Source organism: Staurois parvus, unplaced genomic scaffold, assembly GCF_062004578.1.
Source record: "Staurois parvus isolate SC_StPar_1 unplaced genomic scaffold, SC_StPar_1.0 ptg000097l, whole genome shotgun sequence".
Lineage (NCBI taxonomy): Eukaryota > Metazoa > Chordata > Amphibia > Anura > Ranidae > Staurois > Staurois parvus.
This window is the reverse complement of record NW_028317893.1, coordinates 10,235,162-10,261,446: the sequence shown is the minus strand read 5'-3', so window position 1 is coordinate 10,261,446 and position 26,285 is coordinate 10,235,162. Positions and strand designations below refer to the sequence as shown.

The following is a 26,285-nucleotide window of genomic DNA, read 5'->3' as shown; positions in this document are numbered from 1 at the left end:
GCTATAATTGTCTGTTTATTCACACATATAAATCGGTGTGTGATTCCACAGCTTCAACTTTGATTATCCACTAGGCTACAGACGGATGTTTATCATCAGTATAGACAGATTTTCCAAAATAACACTCAACATTTCCCATTGGTATATTATCAATGACTCTACAAATCCAAACCCACTAGGGTGAGTTTAGGCCAAAGCCAGGTAAAGTCCTGGGTATGCATTACGTTCTGTAAAGAATGGTATGCTTGTGGCTCAGTGCTTCCCAGACATTTTATAAAATTTAAAAGCAGGTGGCAGCCATCGGTATCCTTTATATCAGAACGCTCACACCTCTCCATTTAAGATATAGATCTTCATGAAATCTATACAAGTTATTCTTGTCAATGCATAGTAAACTTAAAAAACCTTGATGTTTAAGCCAATTAGCAGAAAAAAAGAGAATTTTAACACTATCCATGGCTACATTCACAGGCAAAGCACGTATGAGCTTTGTAACAATATACTCATTGCTTGCAGTTTTAGTTTCTACAGCATTCCCTATCTCAAATTACTGAATGTTTAGTTGTTTGTAGCTGTTCTTGGGTCTTGTTAGTGGGTACTGCCTACCATCAAATGATATTTTGACATTATCTTTTTTTTTTACATGCAAGGAGAGAAAAATAATAATAATTTTAAAAAATACACCCCTCTACTCAAGTCTTTACTGCTTTGGTGAAGCAATTATTCAGATCTCAAATCAGAGGTGTTTTATAACAGTATAACTTTTGCATATTGTATTTTGCTTCTAATTCTGGCTAGATCACTAATAAAAGGTCCCAGGGATATTTCAGAGATTTGCAATATAATATCACTCTTTACAAAATACAGGGATTCTTTAAGTTCTGACTTAGAGCATTAGAGATGGATTTAACAATTTTAAAGTATCAGTTAATAAAAGACAAGGAAAAACAGTGCAAACAAAATATTAAAGATAGGCAGCATTCCAACAGATAGCAACAGAAAAGATACAATAACAATAGCAAAACAAAAAGGAATTAAAATGTTAGTATTTAACAACAGTCTGGGGTTCTTTGATTAGACAGAGGTCTAAGGTTTTGAATCCTTAGGGCTCTCTAAGCAAATGTACTTTGTTTCATTGATAAGTGAGAGTTTCATAGTTCTGATGCAGCAGCTTTTTATGGACTTTCTAGAAGGCATATTTAGTCTTAAAACGAATGCTACTTCCTCACATAGTCATATATACATGTTTTATAAAATCATTCAATTATATCCATAGTTATGAAAATCATACAAATCTTAACTGCAGAGGTGCATCACCTACCAGATAGTCCTGGATGAAGGGGCATCTTATTAAACTGATTTTAAAAACTAAACTGTTTAGTCATTAAGATCACACCCCTTGACAGGTCTCAGGTTATCAGAGTTCTCCTTACTACAGCCATCAGCAGCTTCCAAGTCAATCAATGTTCTTTGAGGCTGTGCAGAATGTGTGCCAACAAGTGTTTATTCCACTTGAGCTGTTTAAGAAATACCTTGCTTAATAGTGCTCTTGAATTAGTGGTGAATAGATAGGCGCTGTACTCAAATGAAATATGTAACAAAGTATAAATTATATATATGCACCCTATAAACCCAATATAATAACTGGATTATTATTATTACTATTATACAGGATTTATACAGCGCCAACAGTTTGCTCAGCGCTTTACAATATAACGGGAGACAATACAGCCACAATACAGTTCAATACAAGAGGGATAGGAGGGCCCTGCTCCTCGGAGCTTACAATTTAGGAGATATATAAAAATATATAAAGTGACTGAATAGTCCTAATTTTATGAAACATGCTTATGCTTCCACCAAGTGCTGGATGAATGCAAATTGGGACAGTCCTTCTTAGACCTCAAAATTTGGTCACCAACATACATGGAGGAACCTCCAGAGGTTATCCTGATTTATAACACACAATGCGAGATATGACCACTGTAATAGGGGCATATAGGTCTGCTGAGTGATCCATTTGTTTGCTTTTCCACTGAGGTATGGACACATGGATTTCTATGTCACCAAATTTTGAGGTCTAAGAAAGACTGTCACAATTTGAATTCATCCAGCATTTGGTGGAAGCATAAGGACGTTTCATAAAATTAGGACTATTCAGTTACTTTATATATTTTTATAATTTATTTGTGTTTGGTTTATGATTTGTTTGAAATTTGTTTATTGGCATTTATTTACAATACTCATTATCCAGTTATTATATCGGGTTTATAGGGTGCATATATATAATTTATACTTTATGTTACATATTTTTTTTAAGTACAATGCCTATCTATTCACCACTAATTTGCTTGCAAGTGTCACATTCACTTTTTAGAGGCAGCTGTAAAAACCTCCTAGGGGGGTAATACATTAACTTATATCAGTTTCAATTGGTGCTACAATAATTAATTTTTGTTTCGTTTAATAGTGCTCTTGCCTAAAGCTGATAACATCAGTTTATTAACCCCTTATGATGTGTTCATGTCTGTGGCGATGCATTATTATTTTGGGAGTGGGTCACTGCTGGCTATATGGATATTAGCCTGCTCTGTGTTTTCTTTTTCTAAAAAAAGTCACTGCTTGCTTGTAAATTTTAAAGCAACAAGGCTACCCTGTATTTGCCCATACATTTTTGGGACACTCAGATCTTATTATCATCGCACTACTGAGGTGAGCTAACATACAGTAGGTCTGTAACATATTTGTTTGCTTGCCAAAGCCTAAACTTCCAAATGGCTAATAAATAATAATAATGACTGCATACATGGGTCATTGTCACCATTGTACTTCCAGAATTTCCATTGCACCCATTCAATAATCCCACAAATACTGAATGGTTGGGGTAGTAATTACAATACACATGGGGCTTTGTATAGATCCTGGGTAACTTATACCTTGACTAATATTTATTTTTTGTTGTTGATATGAATGGAAATGCATTAATTATCTTACCTAGGAGTGTCAAAACACAAGCAAGTATTGCAATCAGAGCTCCAGTACTCAATCCAGCAGGTAAAATGTAAGCTTCAGAATTACAGGTTTGTGCTATCCCATCCACATCACAGTCACAGACTCGTATAGTAAGTGTATTGGTGCTGCTGAGTGATGGAGATCCACTGTCCACTATGACAACTGGTAAATAAAATACAGACTGTTCTTGCCTCCGGAATCCATTTCTCTTTGTTATAACCGAAGCTGTATTATCTGTAGAAAATAGATTTTAATAATATTACATTTTTAGTAAATATCTGGGAAGGAAATTATGCTTAGAATTTTAGTGAATAATGAAAAAACTATAAATTAAGTAATATGTAGGTTGTCTTTGCCGACCTAACATTCTGAAAATATCAGGTTCCTGGCTGTCATGGATTCAGTATTTTTTAAATCACTGACTGTTGGAAAGTCTGACCTTACCGTGATTTTGATTGACATGCTCATTCCAAGTTAGTGTCTCCATGTACTGCAGACAGGCAACCTGTGTTTGCAGAAGGAGGTCATCAATGGCTACCCCCATATTTTTCTCAATATGGGTTTTTTTAGTGCACTACAAATCACTACTTTTTTGGCAGTATTTAAGTCCCGATTAGTTAATAAACTAGCAACTACTGGAAATATACAAATACAACCTATGAGCTAGGTGATCTGCACTGAAACTTAAAACTTCTACAATGCATAGACTTTTGTAGAGCTCTGCTCCCCCACAAGGTCTTTTAGCATAAATATATAAAACAATCTTCCTTTTTCCTTATGATATCATCTTAACACCCTTGTTTTAGGGTAATAAACTTTCCAGTAATTCTACAGTCTGGGACATTTTGTTGATTGCTGATATCTCAATAACAACTTTAAAGAACAGCCCATACAGTCTGATCTGCTGCTTATGTGATGTGTCATGACAGCAATGACTTCTGGCTAAGCCCTGTCTCAGCTTCAGTCAAATTAAATAAGCAGACCCACAATACACTCCATATGGGGAATGAAGTTATATGAATTTCCTCCACATGGTTCAATTTCTTTCCACAATCCAAAGTCAACAATATAGGTTAATATGCCAACACCAAAAACGGACCCTAGTTTATGTACACATGTGTGCATGTGGTAGGAACATTACATTTTCATCTCCTTTAGTTATTAGCGACTGGTGTAAATAGTTTTTATTATCTGTAACAATACTGCAAAAAAGAAATGTGTGCCCTATATAGCTAAATAAACACTTTGCAGATAGATCAGTAATATAAACAATATAGATAAAAATGTAAACTTTTTAAATAATGTGCATTGAAAAATAAATTTTTTGGGGAAGATTTCCTGTTTAGAAAAAAAAAATCATCTTAGTATAATTATCTAATTAAAGTCTAGCCAAAACATTGGTGCAACATCCCCTCTTGGTTTTTCACTTAGTTCCTCTTATATTTAGATGTGGTACCTGTTTACATACATCCTCTGTTATATGGTAATCCTGATAATAATTGTGAATGGGACAGAAAATTATAAGAAATTGTAAATTTTACAGTTGTCGCCAGAACAGAAGGTCAGGGAAAATACGGTACTGGAGACACCTATGCAATAACAACTGTCTAAAGCAAGGTATACATGTCCAGTTTTTTTTCTTTCATTAAACCAGCAGGATGAAAGAAAAAAAAAACTGACAGATCCCTGCATCAACACAAACAATGTTGATGCAGGGATCTCTTACACAGTGTCCTTATATTCTGCCACAAGGGATCAAATACACAGATCAGCCCCGCAGCTATTATTATTATTATTATTATTATACAGGATTTATATATTGTCAACAGTTTGCACAGTGTTTTACAATAAAAAAGGAGTCAGTACAATTACAATATAATTCAATGCAGAAGGAATAGGAGGACCCTGCTCGTGGAGCTTACAATCTAAAGGAAGGGGGAGGTGGTACAAAAGGTGATAGCTGCAGAGGATGGCTCAAGTACATTTCTTAGGTGGAGGTGGGGTAAACTTTCCTCAATAAGTGAGTTTTCAAAGATCGCCTAAAGGAGGACAGGGTGCTGGCTGACTGGACATACTAGGACAAGGAGTTGCAGAGGATGAGAGAGGCTCTGGAGAAGTCCTGGAGGTGAGCGTGGGAGGAGGTGATGAGGGAGCTAGAGAACATGTCTTGAGAGGAGCGGAGCAGGCGATTTGGATGGTATCTGTGGATGCAGTTGGCGATGTAGCTGGAGCAGTGTTGTGGATGTTGTAGTTAGTATTTTGAATTTTATACGCTGGGTTAGTGGAAGCCATTGAAGGGATTGGCAGAGAGGTGCAGCAGTCACTGATCCGTTGGTAAGTTGTATGAGTCTAGCAGCACTTTTCATAATGGACTGAAGGGGGCATAACCTGTGTAATGGTAGACCAGTGAGGAGGGAGTGGCAGTAATCAAGGCACCGATGCAAGCACTGATCAAATGCTGGTTTTCCAGCAAGACTGTTCAACAAGACTGTTGAACAGACAGCAGTACACATGGACCAAAATTCAGTTGATTCCTGCCGAACCAGCTGATTTTTGGTTCATGTATACCCTGCTTAAGTGTGACACTCCCCTCACCTTTTAGAAATTTCTCTTCACTCCCATTTCTGAGATAGGAAGGTAAGGGAAATCTCCCCAATGGGGTGAGGACAGCAAAAAAAAAAACACCTTTTTTTAATATTATATACTTTGCTTCCTGCTTAAGGACTCCTTTGTAAAAGAGAGTAATTAAATCAAATAAACAGCTGGGTGGTTTTACATTAATTGTTTTATATATGCCTTCATGTGAGACTGTATTCCAGGAGAACAAAAGAGTGGTTTGCCCGGGAGCAAAACAAACATTAGAGCCCAACTCTGGGCAAAAAAAGATTTCCCTTGCAGTGAGCCTGCGCTTACATTGCAAGGGTTAAGTGCTCATTTTGTACAAGGGAGAGGAGAAAGGCTTGTACTCACCAGATCCTTGGCACTACTGATGAACAGCACTCCTACACGATCCAGCGGTGGACTGTTTCTGGAATCCTAATGTCCAGAGAAGGTCTATGGAACCTGCTCTGGGCTTGATGATATCAAGACTCAAGACCACTAGGGTCTTGTGTGGGAAGGTTAGGAAGATTAGGTAGTTATATATCCTTTCATCAAGAACGAGCACTTACTCTGCTCTTCCCACTGTAAGGGGAAACGTCTTTTTGTTCAGCTATAACATAAAACAGAGAGGTACACTGTCATATGCCAAATGCTCTTAGCACTAATGTAAGCACACCCACTCATGACTTGCTTCAGAAAGAGCACATATATCACTAGGAGGAGGATGTTAGAGGACCTAATCCAATCTTCCTATATTTTCCCACTTCTAAACCAAACAAATGAAATGCATTTTGCAGCTGTATACTATCAGTTAAGCAGTAAAAATATTCTCATATACCCCAAAAAATCTGCATGTGATGAAGGAAACCGCATGCTATATCAGATATACCAATGGCAGAGGGTCATAAATGAAATATTCCATAATTTGGAGAAGATTTCATGCACAGCACCCAGCAATGTTTTCTAAAGGATTATACTGTATCTGACCCATAGTGAATTCACATTACAATTCCTGGGAAGAAGGGAATTTGCATCAAAGCACTACCATAATGCCCTGCAGTGCAAAAAGATGATAACCTCTGTCAGCTGTCCATCATTGAGAGATTAAAGGGCGGGCTGTAACCTAATTTTACCAGGGTCAGAGAATTTGCCCACAGTAGGACAGTGCCTTCTGCTGAACGATGTTATTACATGTGGCAGAATCATATGAAAAATGCAGAATGGACAAACGACTTGTAAGGGGGCTGTAAGGACACCAGAATAAATTATTCTCAGTGTGGGGGTTTATTAGTCTTGTGTGTTATAAGATCAGTAGCCCAGCAATTTTTATATCTCTTTCTTATAAGCCCAATCAGTGGATGGACTTTCTACCTAACTTTATTATCCATGCTCTTTTATTGCAATTATCTGTAGCATTTGGAGTTCTTTGTGTACTTATTAGTGATTTTTCTTTATAAATAAGACCTATGTTTATTTCCAGTATTATTTTTTATTATTATCATCATTGTTGTTATCCATATCATATTTCTAGCAGATCTTAATTCATGAAGGAGCAAAACAGAAGTTATTTAATTTGGCATCCCAGAAGCAGGGGTGGACTGATCATTTGGAAACTCGGGCACTGCCGGAGGGCCCGGGGTCAGTAGGGGGCCCCATGAGATGCCCCTGGTACCTTTTTCATAGGCTTTTTTGAGTTTGGGCAAGGACATAGGGGCCCCATGATCCCCTATTGCCCGGGGGCCTCATGAGTTGTCAGTCCGCCCCTGCCCAGAAGTAAGAGTGTGGAAAACTCAACAGTGCAGAACCCAAATCCCAATCTATTTTGTCTTGAGTTTCAAAAAGCTAAAGAAGTCCTGATTGTACCAGACCTCTATAAGGGATACAGAGCTGAAGGCACCCATCTTTGCTGTGGACAAGATCCACATTGCTTTGTGAATTCTGAATTTTTGCCCAAAGATACATGGATTGAAATACATGGCCATACATGGATTTAAATTTGGCCTGTTCAGTATGGGAAGGCTGGTTGTACCCAAGTCGATCCATCAATCAGCTTGAGTACAACCAGCCTGTAAGATTTTTCTGCATGTGATTACTGCCAGTGGCTATAGCCACTAACAGTAATCATTGTATTCTGCCAGCCAAGAAGGCTCCCCATGCCCCCCTACTGGCAGAACACAATAGTGCTGCAGGAGGAATTCCCCCATCAACACAGTCAATGGTGGAAGGAAAGAAAATCACTTAATCTACTGCTTGCCTAAGTGATACTAAAAGATTTGTAAAGTACTCCAGGAGTGAACATATCTGGTGAATATAATGTTCCTTATTTTTGCCTGGTGTATGTAGGCATATGTGTTACATTTATTTTTATTGTGTGTACTTTCTTGATTTGTATATGCTGCAGTTATTGAGCCTGTATTGCTGTTCATTTTGTTTGCCTGTGTTAAAGGATTGATTGCCCCTTTGTTAACTGATGTACCCTGCAGACGTATAGGATAAATTCAGATGTCTTTGAGGGGAAAGTGGGAAATATTTTTTTCAAGTAAAAGGGAAGTAGCTTTCTGCCCTAGCAAAGGAGCACTGTGGCCTGGGATCTGTGATCCCAATAAGATTCATTCTGTGGAGCATACAATCAATAGTGTTAAGAAGAAATGAGTACACTATTTGATAGTTTGTGTGTGTGTGTGTCTCCTTGGTGGGTTATATAGAGCCCCATTTTGATTTTGGAGCAGGTGTGTGTGCGTATGTAAAGTATTTAGTAGCTTCTTGTGTACAATTATTTGTCAGGTAACTTTCTTTCCATTGGTAATTAATAAAGCAAAATAAGTAGTTGAAGGTTTTCTTAAGAAATATGCCTCTGCAGATTTTAAAACTTGCAAATTATGCTTTGACTCGTTTACTGATTTGTTAACACAATGTGATTTTTAGAAAAGTAACATAAGGAATAAACCATCATCTAAAAAAGGAAGGGAAGTAAGAATAGCGAATGTTTTGAGCATGTTGCTGGGAATGAGAGAAATTGCTTAACAGAAATATCTTTAGTTTTATGCTGAGAAATCTGAGCTAAAAGCACAAGTAGAAAATGTTAGGAAGCATATTTCTGCAGTAGCTGTGAGTGAGGATGTGAAGGTTTGTGAATGTGACAAACGGAGATGAGGCTGACCAGTTTATGGAGAAGAATTGTGTGTTGGAGGAGAAGTTGAATGAATGAAAAGAGATGTAAGCTGAGAGAACAATGTGTAGCCTTTCTAGCACAGACAGAGACTGGAAACAAAAGAAAGTTATATTACTGCTTAAAGTCAAACTTTAGTCAGAAAATTAGGTCCTGCTAGATCACTTCATGCTTCCCCCTTTTGCAGGTATAGCTATGTAAAACATTAAAAATATGTGCGTATACTGCTTAAAATCCAGCACTACACTGTCTCACCCTGTTCTGCACAATCTCAGTTGCTCTCTATTTTATGTCACTGTGCCAAAAATGTATTGGTCGCTCTGCTGATAGCTTGAAGATTTATTTTTGCTCAGGAGCTCTGAAATTCAGCAAAATGGCAGCCTCCAGCAGTTTAAACAAATTAAATACTCAATCCACAATCATTTATCATTAAGGTTGAAGGGACACAACCCCAGCTGCAAAAACAATATAAAATAACATCTGAATCCCCTCTAAGTCTATCACATATATAATATGTTTAATATCTATTTAAAAAAAAAAATAAAAAGTTGATAACATTTTAGACAGGATGACAGCTCTTAAGCCCTCTGGAATGGTTTGTTCATCAGTTGACATATCTAATGGCTTTTTTTCAATTCAATTACATGAGGATAGCCAATGCAAATCTAAGGGTTGCGATAAGGGTTCAAATCCATTTCAACATATTTCCACAATTGTATGCTTGGTATTCTAAAGCCATTTTCTGGGCCAGACTGTATCGTGTAGTAAGTGGATGATATTTTTCATCAAACAGAAACAAAAGAACATCACTATGCCCCACTGAATGAACTCCTGACACTGATTGCTAATGCATGTTTTAAATTAAGCCTCCAAAGTCCAAACTGATGAAAGATTCAGTCTGTTTTTTGTATAACAGTTTTAGAGTGAGGAGAAATCCTGACCTAGACAAGTGTGAAACTATCAGGATATTACTAAGGTCAAGCACTACAACAGAACTGAGGCAATTCTTGGGAGAATGAGGTGGGGTTGGTTTCTGCAAAGGCTTCACTGAAAGTTTGAGGAGCAGGAGAAAGCTTTCTGCAAGCTAAAGGTTAATCTTGTGCAAGCCCTGGCTTTACTTAATACAAATGTTAACTTTTCTTTTGCATTACAAGTGTAGGCATCTACAATGGCAATAACAGTTGTGCTGAGCTTCATAAAGAAGGGTCTCAATAAATTGGTAGGAATATTTTGGCAGTGCACAGGGCAGTTCTCAACACAGAAGTGTGGTGTTTGCTAACATCCTGCAATTGCCCATTCTCCCATTAGGATGTTTCTAGAATGTACCCTCAGTGTAGTATCCTCTCAAATGAAAGCTTGATGACTGGTGGAAATCTCACAGGGACATACAATTTCACGGTCATTCTCCTAAATGATAGCCAGATGGCTGATGGAAGCCTCAAAGTGAAAGACAATTCCACGTACATTCTCCCACACTTGATACAGTATAAGGGGGGGAAATCATGACTGTAAGGAAGTGAATCAGACCAAATAGTTAAGGCTAACTGTAGGTAAGGAAGAGCTTAAAGGATAAGTTCACCTAAAAAAAAAAAAAAATGCCCTTTTTTTTGTAGGTAAAAAAATGTGCAATTACTTTTTTTTTTTCTTTTAGCATGTAAAGTATTGCACTAGCGATCAGCAGATCACTGGTGCCATGCAGAACTCCAGCAGGCTGTGAGTGTAAACTGTCTGCTCATACCTCATATGAGCAGACAGTTTTACACTGACAAGAAGACTTAATGAGCTATCACAGTGCTCGACAGTGCTGTGGTAGTTCATTGAGAATTATAAGCTGACATCCGCAAAGGATGTCAGTACTTGTAGTTCATTAATTCCCAGAACTCTGTGAATGAATGCCACAGCCATGTTGGTGATGCCCCATGCAGCCATGCTGTTTTCAAAAGTGATAGCTAGTACCGGGATCCTCTCCCCATACTGCTGTCACAGGGAGAGAGGGCAGAGTGAAGCAGCTGCATCAGTGGGAACATGTTTTATGTTCCACCCTAAAAATGGGTGAAACATGTTCCCACAAGTGAACTTATCCTTTCATAACTGAGTGGATGGATCCTGATACTGGGATAGGGGAAATCCCCACACAGGATATGCTCTGTGGTGCTCCCAGACCAGATGAACAGATTCTGATCATATGCCCTCAAAGCCTATGTCTAAAGAACTGAACTGGAAGCAGTGAGATAGACCAATATGCATGTTAGATCAGGCCCAGTGACTATCTTCAATGAACTATATCACTAGGCCACTGACTGAGTACGTACCTTGGTGCTACACAAGAGATGGTACCAAGCTAAGTGCTCAGAGCATGGTAGCCACTCATCTCCTAACTTCAGTTTGTTCAATTAAGCTTTGGCAAAAAAAAAACCTGAAGGCTGATTGGTTTCTATGCAGAGCTGCACCAGATTTTACACTCTTCAGTTTTAGTAAATCAACCCCACAGTGTAAAAAATAAATAAATAAATAATGTTTAACCACTGGGCAAGTGGTTAAACATTATTTATTTATGGAAGTTTACCCCCCTTCCTGACCAGGCCATCTTTTGTGATACGGCACTGTGTTACTTTAACTGATAATTGCGCAGTCATGCAATGCTGCAGCCAAATGAAATGTATGCCCTTTTTTCCCATAATCAGAGCTTTCTTTTGGTGGTATTTGATCACTTCACTGTTTTTTATTTTTTGTGCTTTAAAAAAAAAAAAATTGTGAAAAAAAACATTTGTTTCTTTTTGCTATAAAACATATCCAATAAAAATATTAAAAAAATAAAATGTCTTCATAAATTTAAGACAAAAATGTATTCTGCTACATCTTTGCACAGATATAGTATCTACAATTCGTGGTATATATACTGAAATTTGTATTTTTATACTAGTAATGGTAGAGATCAGCGACTTACTGTATAGTGGGCCTGTGGGACTGTGGCAGGCATTCTGACACTAATTGTGAACTGACTAACGGTCACTGACATCTCTAGTGACACTAATATAGTGATCAGTGGTAATAAAAAGTGCTGACACTGTAGTAATGACACTGGACAGGAAGGGGTTCATCTGGGGTGATCAAAGGGTTAACAGTGTGCTGTGTGTGTTTTACTATGTGTGCTGTGTTGTGTTTTACTTGGGAGACATGCTGGGAGTGGGGTGGGGGTAGTGAGGTGTGCAGAGAAATACAAAGTAGCGTGCCCATGCTGACAGGAGAGAGATCTGTGTTGTTTACACTTCTAGCCCTGCTGGCGATTGCCGAGTCCCGGCCGGCGGACTCTGTAATTGACATGTCCAGCAGACAATACCAGCACACATGCCCCCTACCTGGAAAAGCGAAAAAATGTATGTTTGCATGATTTGGGGCATCGGAGCCGTCCTGTAGCAGTATATCTGGTCTGGGGTGGCTCTTAAGTGGTTAAAGTTCCCCAAGCCCCTTCTGCTCACTTCCACATGCAAAGAGAATTATGCTATAGGATAATGGTGGGAAACCATGTTTTGGCATTCCAGTAGAGCGAAAGAGGCTTTGAATTATTTGAACTATCTGAAGTTGGTGGATCATGTGCACCTACCTGTAGAAATCATCCAGTTGGTGGTTATCCTTTTGTGATATGCTACTGTAATAGATGGTGCACTGTTATTGTTAGATTTTCAGGTACCAGTTTTTATGGCTGTGGTATTAGGTAAATCCAGCCTGTTGACTGCAGGCAGTGATCGACAACAGTTTTCCAACTTGCCCATTTGACAAAAGTCAATTTGACAAAATACTTCTGTCGGACAGAGGCAGCCACACACTGATCAAAATTCAGTCAGTCCCTGCTGAACCAAATTAATTTTGATTTGTCTATGGCCAACTTTAATATAAGTGTGGTATTGTGTGTTATAATTATATAATAAAAATATATTAATATATTTGGACACCCATTTATTGGGACCATGCAATGTGTGTAACCAGCCCTCATGCTTACATGGGGTTGACATCCTGTTCCCCACAATTTCTCACTGGAAGCGAGGACATATAGGATTTATATTATCCAGGGGTGGACTGAGAACTCATGGGGCCCCCGGCAATAGGGGATCATGGGGCCCCTGTGTCCTTGCCCAAACTCAAAAAAGCCTATGAAAAAGTTACCAGGGGCATCTCATGGGGCCCCCTACTGACCCCGGGCCCTCGGGCAGTGCCCGAGTTTCCAAATGGTCAGTCCGCCTCTGATATTTTCCTTATATATCTAACACTTCTCTGCCATTTAAGTTATCCATATCTCCCTGGTGGTGGTCTTCCTATGGGCCGGAAAACCATACCAGGACAAGGCTTTCCAATGAGTCTCAAATAAAATGTTTAATTTTGTGTGCTATTGAATCTTGACTGTGCAAGTGATTATTGTATCTATATCTCTGAGATCTAATGTTCTGAGGAAGTGGGCCATCCCATGAAATGCGTTGCCCTACATACAAAGATCTCTGAGGACTTCAAATGCCACAGTCCCTCTACTATTACATGTGGGAGACAAGCAGTGGAACCTTCATCCTATTTTTCAAATGTTTCAAATTCAGATTTGTTTGTATGATTATTAGTGATTTTTCTTTCTTTATGAATAAATAAAAAAATAAATACGATTATTGATTATTTTAACACATTTTGTTGTTAATTCAGAAACCTAGAAGCAGATTGGTGGTCTCAAACATGTTAAAAAAGATTGTTTAAATGGATTGGACAGATTTCCTAGTGGATTTCTCATCTCTAACTATGATATTTTCAAATGTATGGGGGAATGATTTAAACGCTGTATCAAAATTCCTGCAAGTATGCCCTTGCCCCATGTGTGTGTATATATATATTTATTTTTTTTTCTACATGAAAATGCAGTGTACTGTTCCAAAGCCTTTGATTGCCCTCCTAAGATCTGGGTGCTAAACGCTGATAGAGGCTCATCGCGTGCCCTTTAAATCAAGTGAATTCAGGAAAAAAAAGAAGTCTGCTGTACTCCAAGAAACTTCAGACTCTGCCAGATATATTGTTCTGGACAAACAAGCAAAGAGTCCCCATCCCCCTTCTTCCCTATTCCCTCCCACTTCTCTTCCTTATCTTCTTTCCTCCTTTCACTCTTCCCCATCCACTCCCTTTTCCCTTTTTATTCCTTTTTATATAATTTTAATATTTTGTTCTTAATTTTTAAGTATAATTACTATTTTCAACAAATGTTTTTAGCAGGTATTTATAACCCTCACCCTAGTTGTTATATATATGTTATATGTATATCCCCTTGTCTGCTTCTCTTCACCTCTACAATTAAGCCCCAACTTGTGGATGAAATGTGTAGATTGAGGGAACATTTGCTTGTTTGGCTAGAAAAATAAGTTCCCAGCTGGAGTGTTTTACTTCCTCTAATAATACATTTTTATATATATTCTGAATTAAATTAAAATATACATATAAGGAGGAGGAAAAATTGTTAAATGCAGTTTTGATGATTTTAACATACATATTAGATTAAAGTCTAAAGTAAACATAATTTGTACAGTAAATATATATATATATATATATATATATATATATATATACTGTATCCAAACATATTTTATTGTTAGGCATTAGAGTTGCTGTCAAAATCTAGACATGATACAAAGTCAAGCAAATGTCACACTACCGATCTTCAATCAACAGCTATAGTGAGGAGGGACAGGCAATTTAGCATTACTTTTGATTTCTCACTTTTTGTCAGCAATGTATTACCCTTTGGCAATGCCAGAATTAATCAAACCGTCTACAGTACAAGAAAAAGAAATATGTACTCATGTCTTATGAAAACTGCAACTCAAATGTAGATATCTATAAATGTAAATGTTGTGCTTTTTTGCTATAAAAAAGATAAACAGATTCTCCATTTGTTAAACAACTCATCAAATTACATATGTATGTACATACATAACAAAAATAGTGTAATAACATGGTCATAAATACTCAAAAATGATGTGCATGTTTTCAATATTAAAGAAGGCTACAAGCACACACATAGTATACAGTGCTAAAGCAAAGGAAAAATAAATTGCACTGACAAGCAGGAAAGAGTGATGAATTTTTTCAAAATGATGTCCTTGAAGATGTAATATACTACAGTTGATCTGTGGTTGCACTGAAAACAGTTACCATGACATTTCTTTATTATATGGCCGAGCAAGCCGCTGTTTGTAGAGGAAAAAAAGACTGAGCCGGAGAGGTTAGCAAAGCAGCATGAAGAACACTAAAAGAAATAGTATTGTACTTTTTGATTGAATAATTTTAGGCTGTCATAGTTATTTTGTGTCTTGAAAAGTTTTCCATGCAACTAAACCCAAAGTGTGTCCTTGTGTGTCATTCTAATGAAGATTCTACTGGAGCAAAGCCACATCACATAAATAATGATTACATGTGCACCTATTAATACATACATCTCAAAGGCGTTTTTAATATTAATTCCATTATGTGAGATGCTTGTATATTTACCAAATGAGTGCACCTCCAGATTCGCTGTTGAATTACGGTACATTTTCTTGCCCAAATTAAATCTTTTTATTTGTACAACCTTTTTTTCATAAAAAAGAAAAGTGCACAAGTTTTATTTCAATAACATAACATTCATTTCCAGTATTTAAAGAAAGTACCCTCTGTTGCAGTCCACACTGTAATGTGAAAACTGACTGTTAAGTGTCATTCTCAGCAGCCTGGGAATGCATTTTTTAAAAGAAATAAAATTGATAAAGAAAGCTCTTATCATCTGCCACATTCAGCGGCTCTAGGTTTTACTTAACTTTACTTACAACATGCAATATGCGCCAAAGGTGCTCTGTACTCTGTAGAGACATTACCTGGCTGACCTTTTTTATTTCATTTCTATAGGTGTTAATTTTTTTTTGAATGGCAATGTTAAGCCTTGTCCCTTGTACAAGGTAATTCCCTCACCCATCCTATTAAGCTCTGCCCCATTTTTCCATGCTTGATGTCATGACAGATCTAAAAAAAATTAGCATATGAAAGAGTCTGCTTTCCCTTCCATCCATCCATATACTTCCATCACACCCCCAAACAGTAGGCTTATTTTAATAAACCAATGAAGAGCAATGTCAAGCAGTAAACTGTAGTACATTAACAATTTGAGAGAATCGTATTCGGTGCAGTGACAAATATTAGGATGAAAATATGTAAAAATCATATGCAGTTAAAATTTTTTTTAAAAAACTATAAAAAAAAAAGAATAATTGTTTAAAATAAACATTTTAATCAAAATAAAGTTTACTCATCCAACTTGTTATTAGTACAATATTATTAATTCATAACTGTGCTGTTTTATCATTTGTTTTCCAAATCTTTAGCTTTAGCCAACCACTTATAAGTTTGACTAGCTTATAATTGATTACTTTTAAGTTGTTTAAAAATCATTTGCCTACTGGCTTACTTGGTAGAGGCATACTTCATCAACAGCTGCAGCATTGGAGTGTGTCGATTTTGCTTTCGAAGATAAATTAGTACATGGATGATAGTATCTCCTTAAGGAGTTTATTGAGAGATGGTTATCTCAATTTTTTCACAAAAAGTACAGTATTGTTTTTTGAAAACTAAAAGTTAACCTTATTTTATCCACGTAATTGAATGCATTTCTTTGAAAGGTTACACACAAAATACACACACAGACACATGCACCATCTATAATACTTTTCAATTACATAGAGATTACTATGCCTTACCGATTCACAACTTTGTGCTTTTTAATTCTACTGCTTTTGAATTCTAATTCTACAATGGGAATTCTTTAAATGTATTTCAATATAAAGAGATAAGTAAATTTTTATTTCAGTAATGCAATATTACACTTACCTTTATTGTCTTGTAATGTAAAATTAATATTATTTGCATCAGGAGGTAAAGTGAAGTAAAACCAATGGCCGTTTGATGGTTCATCTCTATCTACTGCACTTATCTCCTGTATTACCTGTGAAAAACAAATATTATTGGGGATAATATAATAACAATATAAAAAAACATTTTTAGATCTGATCTCCAGGCAAATAGCTACATTCAAAGTTGATATATATATAAGGTGGCTGTTTTACTTGCCATTGAATTGGATTTATATCTATCAAATTCTGTGATTTACACATTCTGCCACACTACAAAACTCTGTCTGGCAGGGAAGGAAAGACAAGGAAGGAAAGTTGATTACACTGATGCAGTTTAGTAACACAAGTTGTCTTGGCACTCCCAGCAAGGACTGGAGAGTGAAAGAAAAAGCTGATGAACCCATCTCTCTGTCACCTTGCTCTCTTTTGCTATCATTAGAAGGCTAATACCAGGAAAAATCCAGCTACATACACTGCTTACATTGAAAATAAATGTATTTACAATGCATTAATTTGCATCTTTTTTCATTTGTCTGCTGCTCGCTTTGAGAAATTATAATTTTTTTTCAAATGTCATTTATAATTGAGCTTTGATTCAATGAATACTGTTTGAGAATTTGAGATGTCTTATAGAATTATGTCTTACCCAATCCTGCAAGTTTGAATTAAATGTATGCTATAAAGCTGGTTGTACCCATCAATCGACTTGAGTACAACCAGCATATCGGATTTTCAGCATGCGATTATTGCCAGTGGCTATAGTTACTAGCAGGGGTGGACTGACAACTCATGGGGCCCCGGGCAATAGGGGATCATGGGGCCCCTGTGTCCTAGCCCACACCCAAAAATGCCTATGAAATGCCTATGAAAGGTACCAAGGGCATCTCATGGGGCCACCTGCAGATCCCGGGCCCTCGGGCAGTGCCCGAGAGCCCAAATGGTCAGTCTGCCCCTGGTTACTAGCAATAATAACTGTTTTCTCTTGGCAGGGACTGCTCCCAGCACCCCCCCCCCTGCTGGGAGAACACTGCAGCTCCATTAAATCTATTTTCTCTCCTGAAACCCTTGGTTTCAGTAAAGAAAATAGTCTCATCTATGGCCTGCTTTAGTTGGGTCAGCTACCAATATAATTAATAGCTCTATTGTGGAGGAAATAATTTATGCATTTGTACTCCAGTCAAGCTAAAATCTTTAGGTAAACATTAGAGGGGTCTTTCGGTAGGTATCATGACCCTCCCATCATGACTGTGCAGATCAAGAAAGTCAGCTGTACCTACAGTGGATATAAAAAGTTTACACACACCTGTTAAAATGTCAGGTTTCTGTGATGCAAAAAAATTAGACAAAGATAAATAATTTCAGAACTTTCGCCACCTTTAATGTAACCTATAAACTGTACAACTCAGTTGAACAACAAACTGAAATCTTTTAGGTGGAGGGAAGTAAAAATAAAAAACTAGAATAATATGGTTGCATAAGTGTGCACACCCTTAAACTAATACTTTGTTGAAGCACCTTTTGATTTTATTATAGCACTCTTTTTGAGTAGGAGTCTATCAGCATGGCACATCTTGACTTGCCAATATTTGCCCACTCTTCCTTGCAAAAACACTCCAAATCTGTCAGATTGTGAGGGCATCTCCTTCGCACAGCCCTCTTCAGATCACCCCACACATATTTGATCACAGCCCCACCATGCTTCACTATGGGTATGGTGGTACATAGTTAGTCTGGCTGAAAAAAGACAAAAGTCCATCTAGTTCAACCATTAAAAAAAAAAGTTATAATCCTACACTCACAGTTGATCCAGAGGAAGTAAAAAAAAAACCCAGCAAAGCATGATCCAATTTGCTCCTGCAGGAGAAAAAATTCCTTCCTGATCCCCCAAGAGGCAATCGGATATTCCCTGGATCAACTTTACCTATAAATGTTGGTATCCAGTTATATTCTGTGTATCCAAGAAAGAATCCAGGCCTTTTTTAAAGCAATCCACTGAGCTGGCCAGAACCAACTCTTGAGGGGAGTCTATTCCACATTTTCACAGCTCTCACTCTGAAGAAACCTTTCCGTGTTTGGTGATTAAATTTCTTTTCCTCCAGATGTAAAGAGTGCCCCCTTGTCCTCTGTGATGACCTCAGGGTGAATAACTCTACACCGAGTTTACTATATGAACCACTGATGTATTTATACATTTTGATCATATCCCCCCTTAATCTCCTCTTCTCAAGAGAAAATAAATTCAGTTCCTCTAATCTTTCATCATAGCTGAGCTCCTCCATGCCTCGTATCAGTTTTGTTACCCTTCTCTGTACTTTCTCCAGTCCCCCCAGTGTGTTTTTGGTGATGTGCAGTGTTGTTTTTGCGCCAAACATATCTTTTGAAATTATGGGCAAAAAGTTCAACATTGGTTTCATAAGGCCATAACACATTTTCCCACTTGCTTTTGGGAGACTTCAGATGTGTTTTTGCAAAATGTATCCGGGCTTGGATGTTTTTCTTCTTAAGGAAAAGCTTCCATCTTGCCACTCTACCCCATAGCCCAGACATTTGAAGAATATGGGAGATTGTTGCCACATGTACCACAGAGCCAGCACTTGCTAGATATTCCTGCAGCTCCTTTAATGTTGCTGTAGGCCTCTTGGCACTCTCCCAGACCAGTTTTCTACTTGTCTTTTCATCAATTTTAGAGGGACGTCCAGTTCTTGGTAATGTCAGTGTTGCGCCATATTCTCTCCACTTACTGATGACTGTCTTTACCGTGTTCCATGGTATATCTAATGCCTTGGAAATTCTTTTATACCCTTCTCCTGACATACCTTTTAACAATGAGATCCCTCTGATGCTTTGGAAGTTCTCTGTGGACCATGACTTTTGCTGTAGGATGCAACTAAGAAAATGTAAGGAAAGACCTACTAGAACAGCTGAACTTTATTTGGGGTTAATTGGAGGCACTTAAAATGATGGCAGCTGTGTACTGACTCCTATTTAACATGATTTTGAATGTGATTTCTTAATTCTGAACACAGCTACAATCCCAGTTATAAGAGGGTGTCACACTTATGCAACCACATTATTTTAGTTTTTTATGTTGTCTCCCCCCCCCCCCCCCAAAAAAAAAAAAAAAAGATTTCAGTTTGTTTTTCAATTGAGTTGTACAGTTTATAGGTCACATTAAAAGTGGGAACATTTCTGAAATGATTTATTTTTGTCTAATTTATTTTCCTTATCTTACTATAATTTTCCTACATGAGCATGGTAATGGAAATATGTTCACCATAAGAAGATTCTGTTATTCACAGAAATAAAATTTTAGAGATGTATTTCCTTAAAGGTATACAATTCTTAAACCCGAGCAATGGAAAATAGGTTCTATTTCATAGGGGAGAATATAATGGTTTAATCAATTTTCTTTTTATACATTTTAAACAGTTTTTTATTTGTTTACTCACCATATGTATACAATTTTTGCTTAACAAATAAACATTAAATACATAACAAAACATAAGCACTATGCAAGTACAGCTACCCTCTGCAAGTGCAGTTGCTCCAGAGTTTAATGAATGATGTGAAGTTCTGTTGGCTTCCATCATTCAATCATGTGCAGGCAATATTTTCTTTATATGTCATGCATGTGATTGCGTATTTTTTGCCAAGTGAAGCTTCACCTCATTTTCTAAGGTCTGAAGCAAATGCACGTGCAGTATTTACCGTTAGTGAATCAACCCCTATGCAGTTGCACTCATTTTCCCCAGAGCTAAGTAAATGTGTTGAAGCTTCACTTTGCAAAGAATACTCAATCAGGTGCAAGGAAAATAAAAAGAAACAGCATTATTGCTTGCACGTGATTGGATTATGGAAATTAGCAGAGCAGTACCACAGTTTTGGGGAAAAAGAGTGCAACTGCACTTATAAAGTGTACAGTCTATTTGTTTTTAGAAAATCCAACCCATAGTCTATTGCCTTTGGTAGATCAACTCCAATGTTCTGACTCTTTTACCTGTGTCTACAAAATTTAGCTTGAGCTATTGAACTTTGCAAGAAATATGAGGATACAACTAAAATCATGTTAAAAGAAGCCTAAAGCTTCACATGCTAGCTGGATATAATGATGCATAATGCTCATATCCAGCATTTCTTATTTATGTTTCATATTTGTTCAGACAAAGCTAAAAATATTTTTAAATGTACTTTTAGTCCTGTTTCAAACTTGGGAGGTAAGACAAATTTGATTGTTCTTTAATACCTCCTTAAAAAACTCTTGATGAAACCAGAAGTCTGTTCTGGGTCATTCTTCTCAGCTTATCTCTCTAGCAATCCACACAGGATTAGTCCCTTCCCACTGACAGTAAGCTCATACGGGGCCTCATGGAAGTAAAGCTTTACCCTGTCTTTGTGCTGGGAGTGCACCCCACAATGTGCTCCCAGCACAGGGACTGGGCTCTACCTCAGTAATGATCGGGACCCAGTACTCCCAGTTCCCGGTCACCTGATTGCTGTGATATCCTCTGATTGGCTATCACATTGATCAGTCACTGTACAGTCTGCCCATGTGTTTTCTTTCTGTTCTGAATGGAGAGAAAGATACAGTTAGGTCCATATATATGTGGACACAGGCACAATTTTCATAATTTTGTCTCTGTATGCCACCAGAATAAATTAAACAAACAAACAATCCAAATGAATTTGAAGTGCGGACTTTCAGCTTTAATTCAACATAAATATCAAGTACAAATTTTAGGAACTGCAACTATTTTTATACACAGTCCCTCCATTTTCAGGGGCTCAAATTGAATTGGACAAATTACTATAATCATAAATAAAATGTTCATTTTTAATATTTTTTGAGAATCCTTTACTAGCAATGACAGCCTGAAGCCTGGAACCCATGGCTCTCGTGAAGTCTTCTCTTGACTGTAGACTTTGACATTGATTCGTCTACCTCCTGGAGAGTGTCCGTCACTTGTCTGGATGTTGTGAATGGGTTTTTCTTTACCATAGAGAGGATCCTGCAATAATCCACCACTGTTGTCTTCTGTGGACGTCCATGTCTTTTTATGTTGTTTAGCTCACCAGTGCGTTCTTCTTTCCTCAGAATGTACCAAACTGTTGATTTGGCCACTTCTAATGTTGCTGCTATCTCTCTGATGGATTTGCTTAGTTTTTGAAGCCTTACAATGGCTTGTTTCACTTGCATGGACAGCTCCTTTTAACGCATGATGTAGGTTCACAGCAATAGATTGCAAATACCACACTTAGAATCAACTGCAGACCTTTTACCTGCTTAATTTATGAAGAAATAACGAAGGAGTATCCCACTCCTGGCCATGAAACAGCTTTTGATTCAACTGTCCAATTACTTTTGGTTCCTTGAAAAATGGGAGATGGCTACTCTTAAGAGCTGTAATTCCTAAACCCTTCATCCAATTTGGATGTACATACCCTCAAATTAAACCTGAGAGTGTGCAAATACCTGAAAAAATCTAAAATTGTGCCTGTGTCCAAATATACAGGTTGCGGCAACATAGCTTCCTGTTTTCAAAACGCAATAAAACCCATTTTATGAATCAGAATTGTTTTTATTGTCTTTAATAATGTAGGTACATATATAAAGTTCTGTTTTACACAGTTTTGAAAATCATATCAAGTAGGTGACGCCCCCCATTGTCCATACACCGAATAAGCCGATTTCTGACGTTTTTCATGACCCTTACCAGCATAGCAGCGGGTATGTTGGCAATTTCTGCGCGGATGTTGGCCTTCAGGTCTTGCATGTTCTGTTTGTTGACGCATTCAGTCAAGTGAAAATGGGCTTCATCACTGTAAAAAACAATTGCGTCCTCAGGGACATTTTCGAGTACTGCCTCACATGCGTTCCTCCGAGAATTGAAGTCGCGTTCAGAGAGTTCCTGCAGAATCGCCAACTTGTACGGATGGTAATGAAGGTCATCGTAAAGAATTCGCCTCACTGAATGATCCGAAAGTCCAAGGGCAGACGCATGTTTGCGTGCAGAACGCTGTGGGGATCGCAAGATTGAAGCTCTCACTGCTTTGATGTTCTCAGGTGATCTGATGAGTCGAGGGACTCCAGCTCTTCGTCTTGTCGTACTCGTGGTTTGTCTGAACGTAGTGACCCATGTAACAATTGATTTCCGGTCTAGAAAACTTTAGAACTACGCCTGTCGCCTGAGACCATTCCCGCCCCGCTATGGCTGCTACAGCCTGAATGGCACGCATTTCAAAAAAGGAAGTTATGTTGCTGCACCCTGTATATGGACCTAACTGTACATTGTTTCTTTCTCTTCTTGCAAAGGGGAAAGTTATAAACAAAAAGAGGTTTGATCTAGGTCAGTGTCCGGGTTAGTTTTAGTCCTCATGCACACTGGACATTTTTACAGCTGCTGTTTTTGGCTTTTTTTCTACAGCCAGTGAACTCCCCACACATAGGCTTTAATTTTTTGGCAGGGGTATTTTTTGGCTGGCAAAAGAACCCAGAACTAGTGAGTTTCTAGAAGAGTTTTTCAGCTGCAAACACGCTCTAACGTTTGCAAACCAGCATTTTTGGGCGTTGTTTTGAGCAAAAAGTTTACTTTATTTTTTGTAAAAAATGCTAAAATATGGTAAAAACCACAAATGCGGAAAAACACGGCTAAACACTAACACAAAAACACTAACAATTCAGAAAAACCTGCACTTTTAATGTGACTTTATACAGCTAACACTACTGGCTTTTTTAAAATGCACAGTGTACATGAAGACTAGGAGTCAAAGTCAGAGTTAAAGGTCAAAGGTGAGGGTCAAGGGTCATGGTCAAAGGTAGCGGTAAAGAGTCAGGGTTAGTATATTTTTGGTAGGATTTAAAAAAAAAAATTTTTACATTAGTAACATTGTCAGTTAGTGTCATTGTCAGTGTGTTTTAGGTAGGATAAAAAAAAACAAAATATGTTATTTACCATCAAATAAAAGCCCAATTGGCCCTAAAGTAAACAATGTATAATCCACCTGGATACACAAGTAGTTGCAATTACTGATGTATGTCAAAGTTGCACAATTGTGTTCAGGCATGAACATTTGTTTCACCCTCAGTCACTAAGCAGCCTGAGCAATGATGGCGAAGGTGATACAAAACACTTCATAAATACTTACTTGTCCTGGAGAAGCATTTTCACAAACATTTGCCTCATATTCCATGGCAAACTCAGGAGCATTGTCATTAATATCTAGTATGCTAATAGAAACATAGCCTTTTCCAATCTGTGCTGGGTTTTCTGGAAAATAATAAAGAAAAAATGAAGCTGACAAACTGTCTTTTGATAACTTTGCAAAAGCATTGTATACATATTTTATCATGATTCACTGAAACACAATAAACCAAAAAACATGTTTCTTAGCAGTAAAAACATCATTAAATTAAAAATATTATGAAAGGATTTTGCACATAACCAAGGAAATACATGATCATACTAAATGGCGTGCATGACATTTGCAAGACAGTTATTCTGAACAGACAACCAGCTTTAGTAATCTTCTGTTTGTAGTACTACAGCAGTTGTCTGACCAGTGCAAAAAATGCCAAATTGTAATCATTGCCTATTACTCCACTACAAGTAGTAACTAGGGATAAGTTAATCTGTCTGGGTTTTTCGCTAACAGCTTTGCAAGTCTTGAAATTTACAAATGTTCAACCCCGTGAAGTCTACTGGAGGAAAAGCTTGTTATTCAACTCTAATTTAACCACTTGCCAGCCTGAGGATTTACCCCCCCCCCCCCCCTTCCTGATCAGGCCATTTTTTAAGTTACAGCGCTGTGTTAATTTAACTAACAATTGTGCGGTCAAGCAACGCTGCACCCAAATTAAATTTACATCCTTTTATTGCCCATGAATTGAGCTTTCTTTTAGTGGTATTTGATTACCTGTTCGTTTTTTTATTTTTTGCTCTATAAAAAAAAAAAAGACCAACAATTTTGAAAAAAAAAAAGCAATATATTTTTTGCTATTAAACATATCCAGTAAAAAAGATTTAAGAAATAAAATTTAGTTGTAAATTTAGGCCAAAATGTATTCTGCTAAATGTCTTTGCTAAAAAAATCCAGATAAGTGTAAATTAATTGGTTTACCTGAAAGTTATAGCGTTTTCAAATGGTGGTATATATACTGGAATTTTTTTTCTTACTAGTAATGGCGGCAATCAGCGACTTATAGCAGAACTTCAGTGGGAATTCTGACACTGGGGGGAGCTGACTTGGTGTCACTGACATCCCCAGTGACACCAAAACAATGATCAGTGTTAACAAAAAAGCACTGACACTGTACTAATGGCACTGGGAAGGAAGGGGTTAACATGAGGGCAATCAAAGGGTTAACTGTGTGCTGGGAGTGTTTTACTGGGGGGTGGTGTATTGGTGCTTCACTGTAAGCACACAGTGTGCCCAAGCCAACAGGGAGGAGGACTGTTAGTAAACAAAGCAGCCCTCCTCCCCATCGGAGATCCTCGGTAATCACCGGCCAGGACCCGGTAACTGACAGCCGTGGCTGAGAATGGCATCGCAGGTAGGGTGCATACTCGGCTTGCGCATGCCTCTTACCTAGAAATACAAAATCCTGTATGTATATACAGTCATGGCCGAAATTGTTGGCACCCTTGATATTTCTCCAGGAAATCATGTATTTCTCACGAAACGTATTGCATTAACACATGTTTTGCTATACACATGTTTATTCCCTTTGTGTGTATTGGGACAAAACAAAAAAAGGGAGGAAAGAAAGCAAATTCGACATAATGTCACACAAACCTCCAAAAATGGGCTGGACAAAAGTATTGGCACCCTTTCACAACTGCGGATAAATAAGAATGTTACAAGCATGTGATGCTCCTGTAAACTCACCTGGGGCAAGTAACAGGTGTGGGCAATATAGAAATCACACCTGAAAGCAGATAAAAAGGAGAGACGTTCACTTAACCTTTGCATTGTGTGTCTGTCTGTGCCACACTAAGCGTGGACAACAGAAAGAGGAGACGAGAACTGTCTGAGGACCTGAGAACCAAAATTGTGGCAAAATATCAACAATCTCAAGGTTACAAGTCCATCTCCAGAGAACTAGATTTGCCTTTGTCCACAGTGCGCAACATTATCAAGAAGTTTGCAACCCATGGCACTGTAGCTAATCTCCCTGGTCGTGGACGGATGAGGAAAATTGATGAAAGATTGCAACGCAGAATAGTCCGGATGGTGGATAAGCAGCCCCAAACATGTTCCAAAGACATTCAAGCTGTCCTGCAGGCTCAGGGAGCATCAGTGTCAGCGCGAACTATCCGTCGACATTTAAATGAAATGAAACGCTATGGCAGGAGACCCAGGAGGACCCCACTGCTGACACAGAGACATAAAAAAGCAAGACTACAGTTTGCCAAAATGTACTTGAGTAAGCCAAAAGCCTTCTGGGAAAACGTCTTGTGGACAGATGAGACCAAGATAGAGCTTTTCGGTAAAGCACATCATTCTACTGTTTACCGAAAACGGAATGAGGCCTACAAAGAACAAAACACAGTACCTACGGTAAAATATGGTGGAGGTTCAATGATGTTTTGGGGTTGTTT

At 37.8% G+C, this 26,285-nt stretch overlaps 1 protein-coding gene across 2 annotated transcripts in view; it reads right to left on the bottom strand.

Annotated features, from left to right (window-relative positions):
* The window catches only part of CDH7 (cadherin 7), a 340,655-nt gene that overhangs the window by 9,587 nt on the left and 304,783 nt on the right, over nt 1-26,285 (bottom strand). For both annotated transcript variants that reach the window (XM_089671067.1, XM_089671068.1), the window contains exons 9-11: nt 23,833-23,954; nt 16,667-16,781; nt 2,995-3,246 (exon numbers count right to left, since the gene is read on the bottom strand). In XM_089671067.1, the coding sequence (XP_089527193.1) occupies nt 2,995-3,246; nt 16,667-16,781; nt 23,833-23,954 (489 nt within the window). The remainder of the gene's footprint in view (nt 1-2,994; nt 3,247-16,666; nt 16,782-23,832; nt 23,955-26,285) is intronic.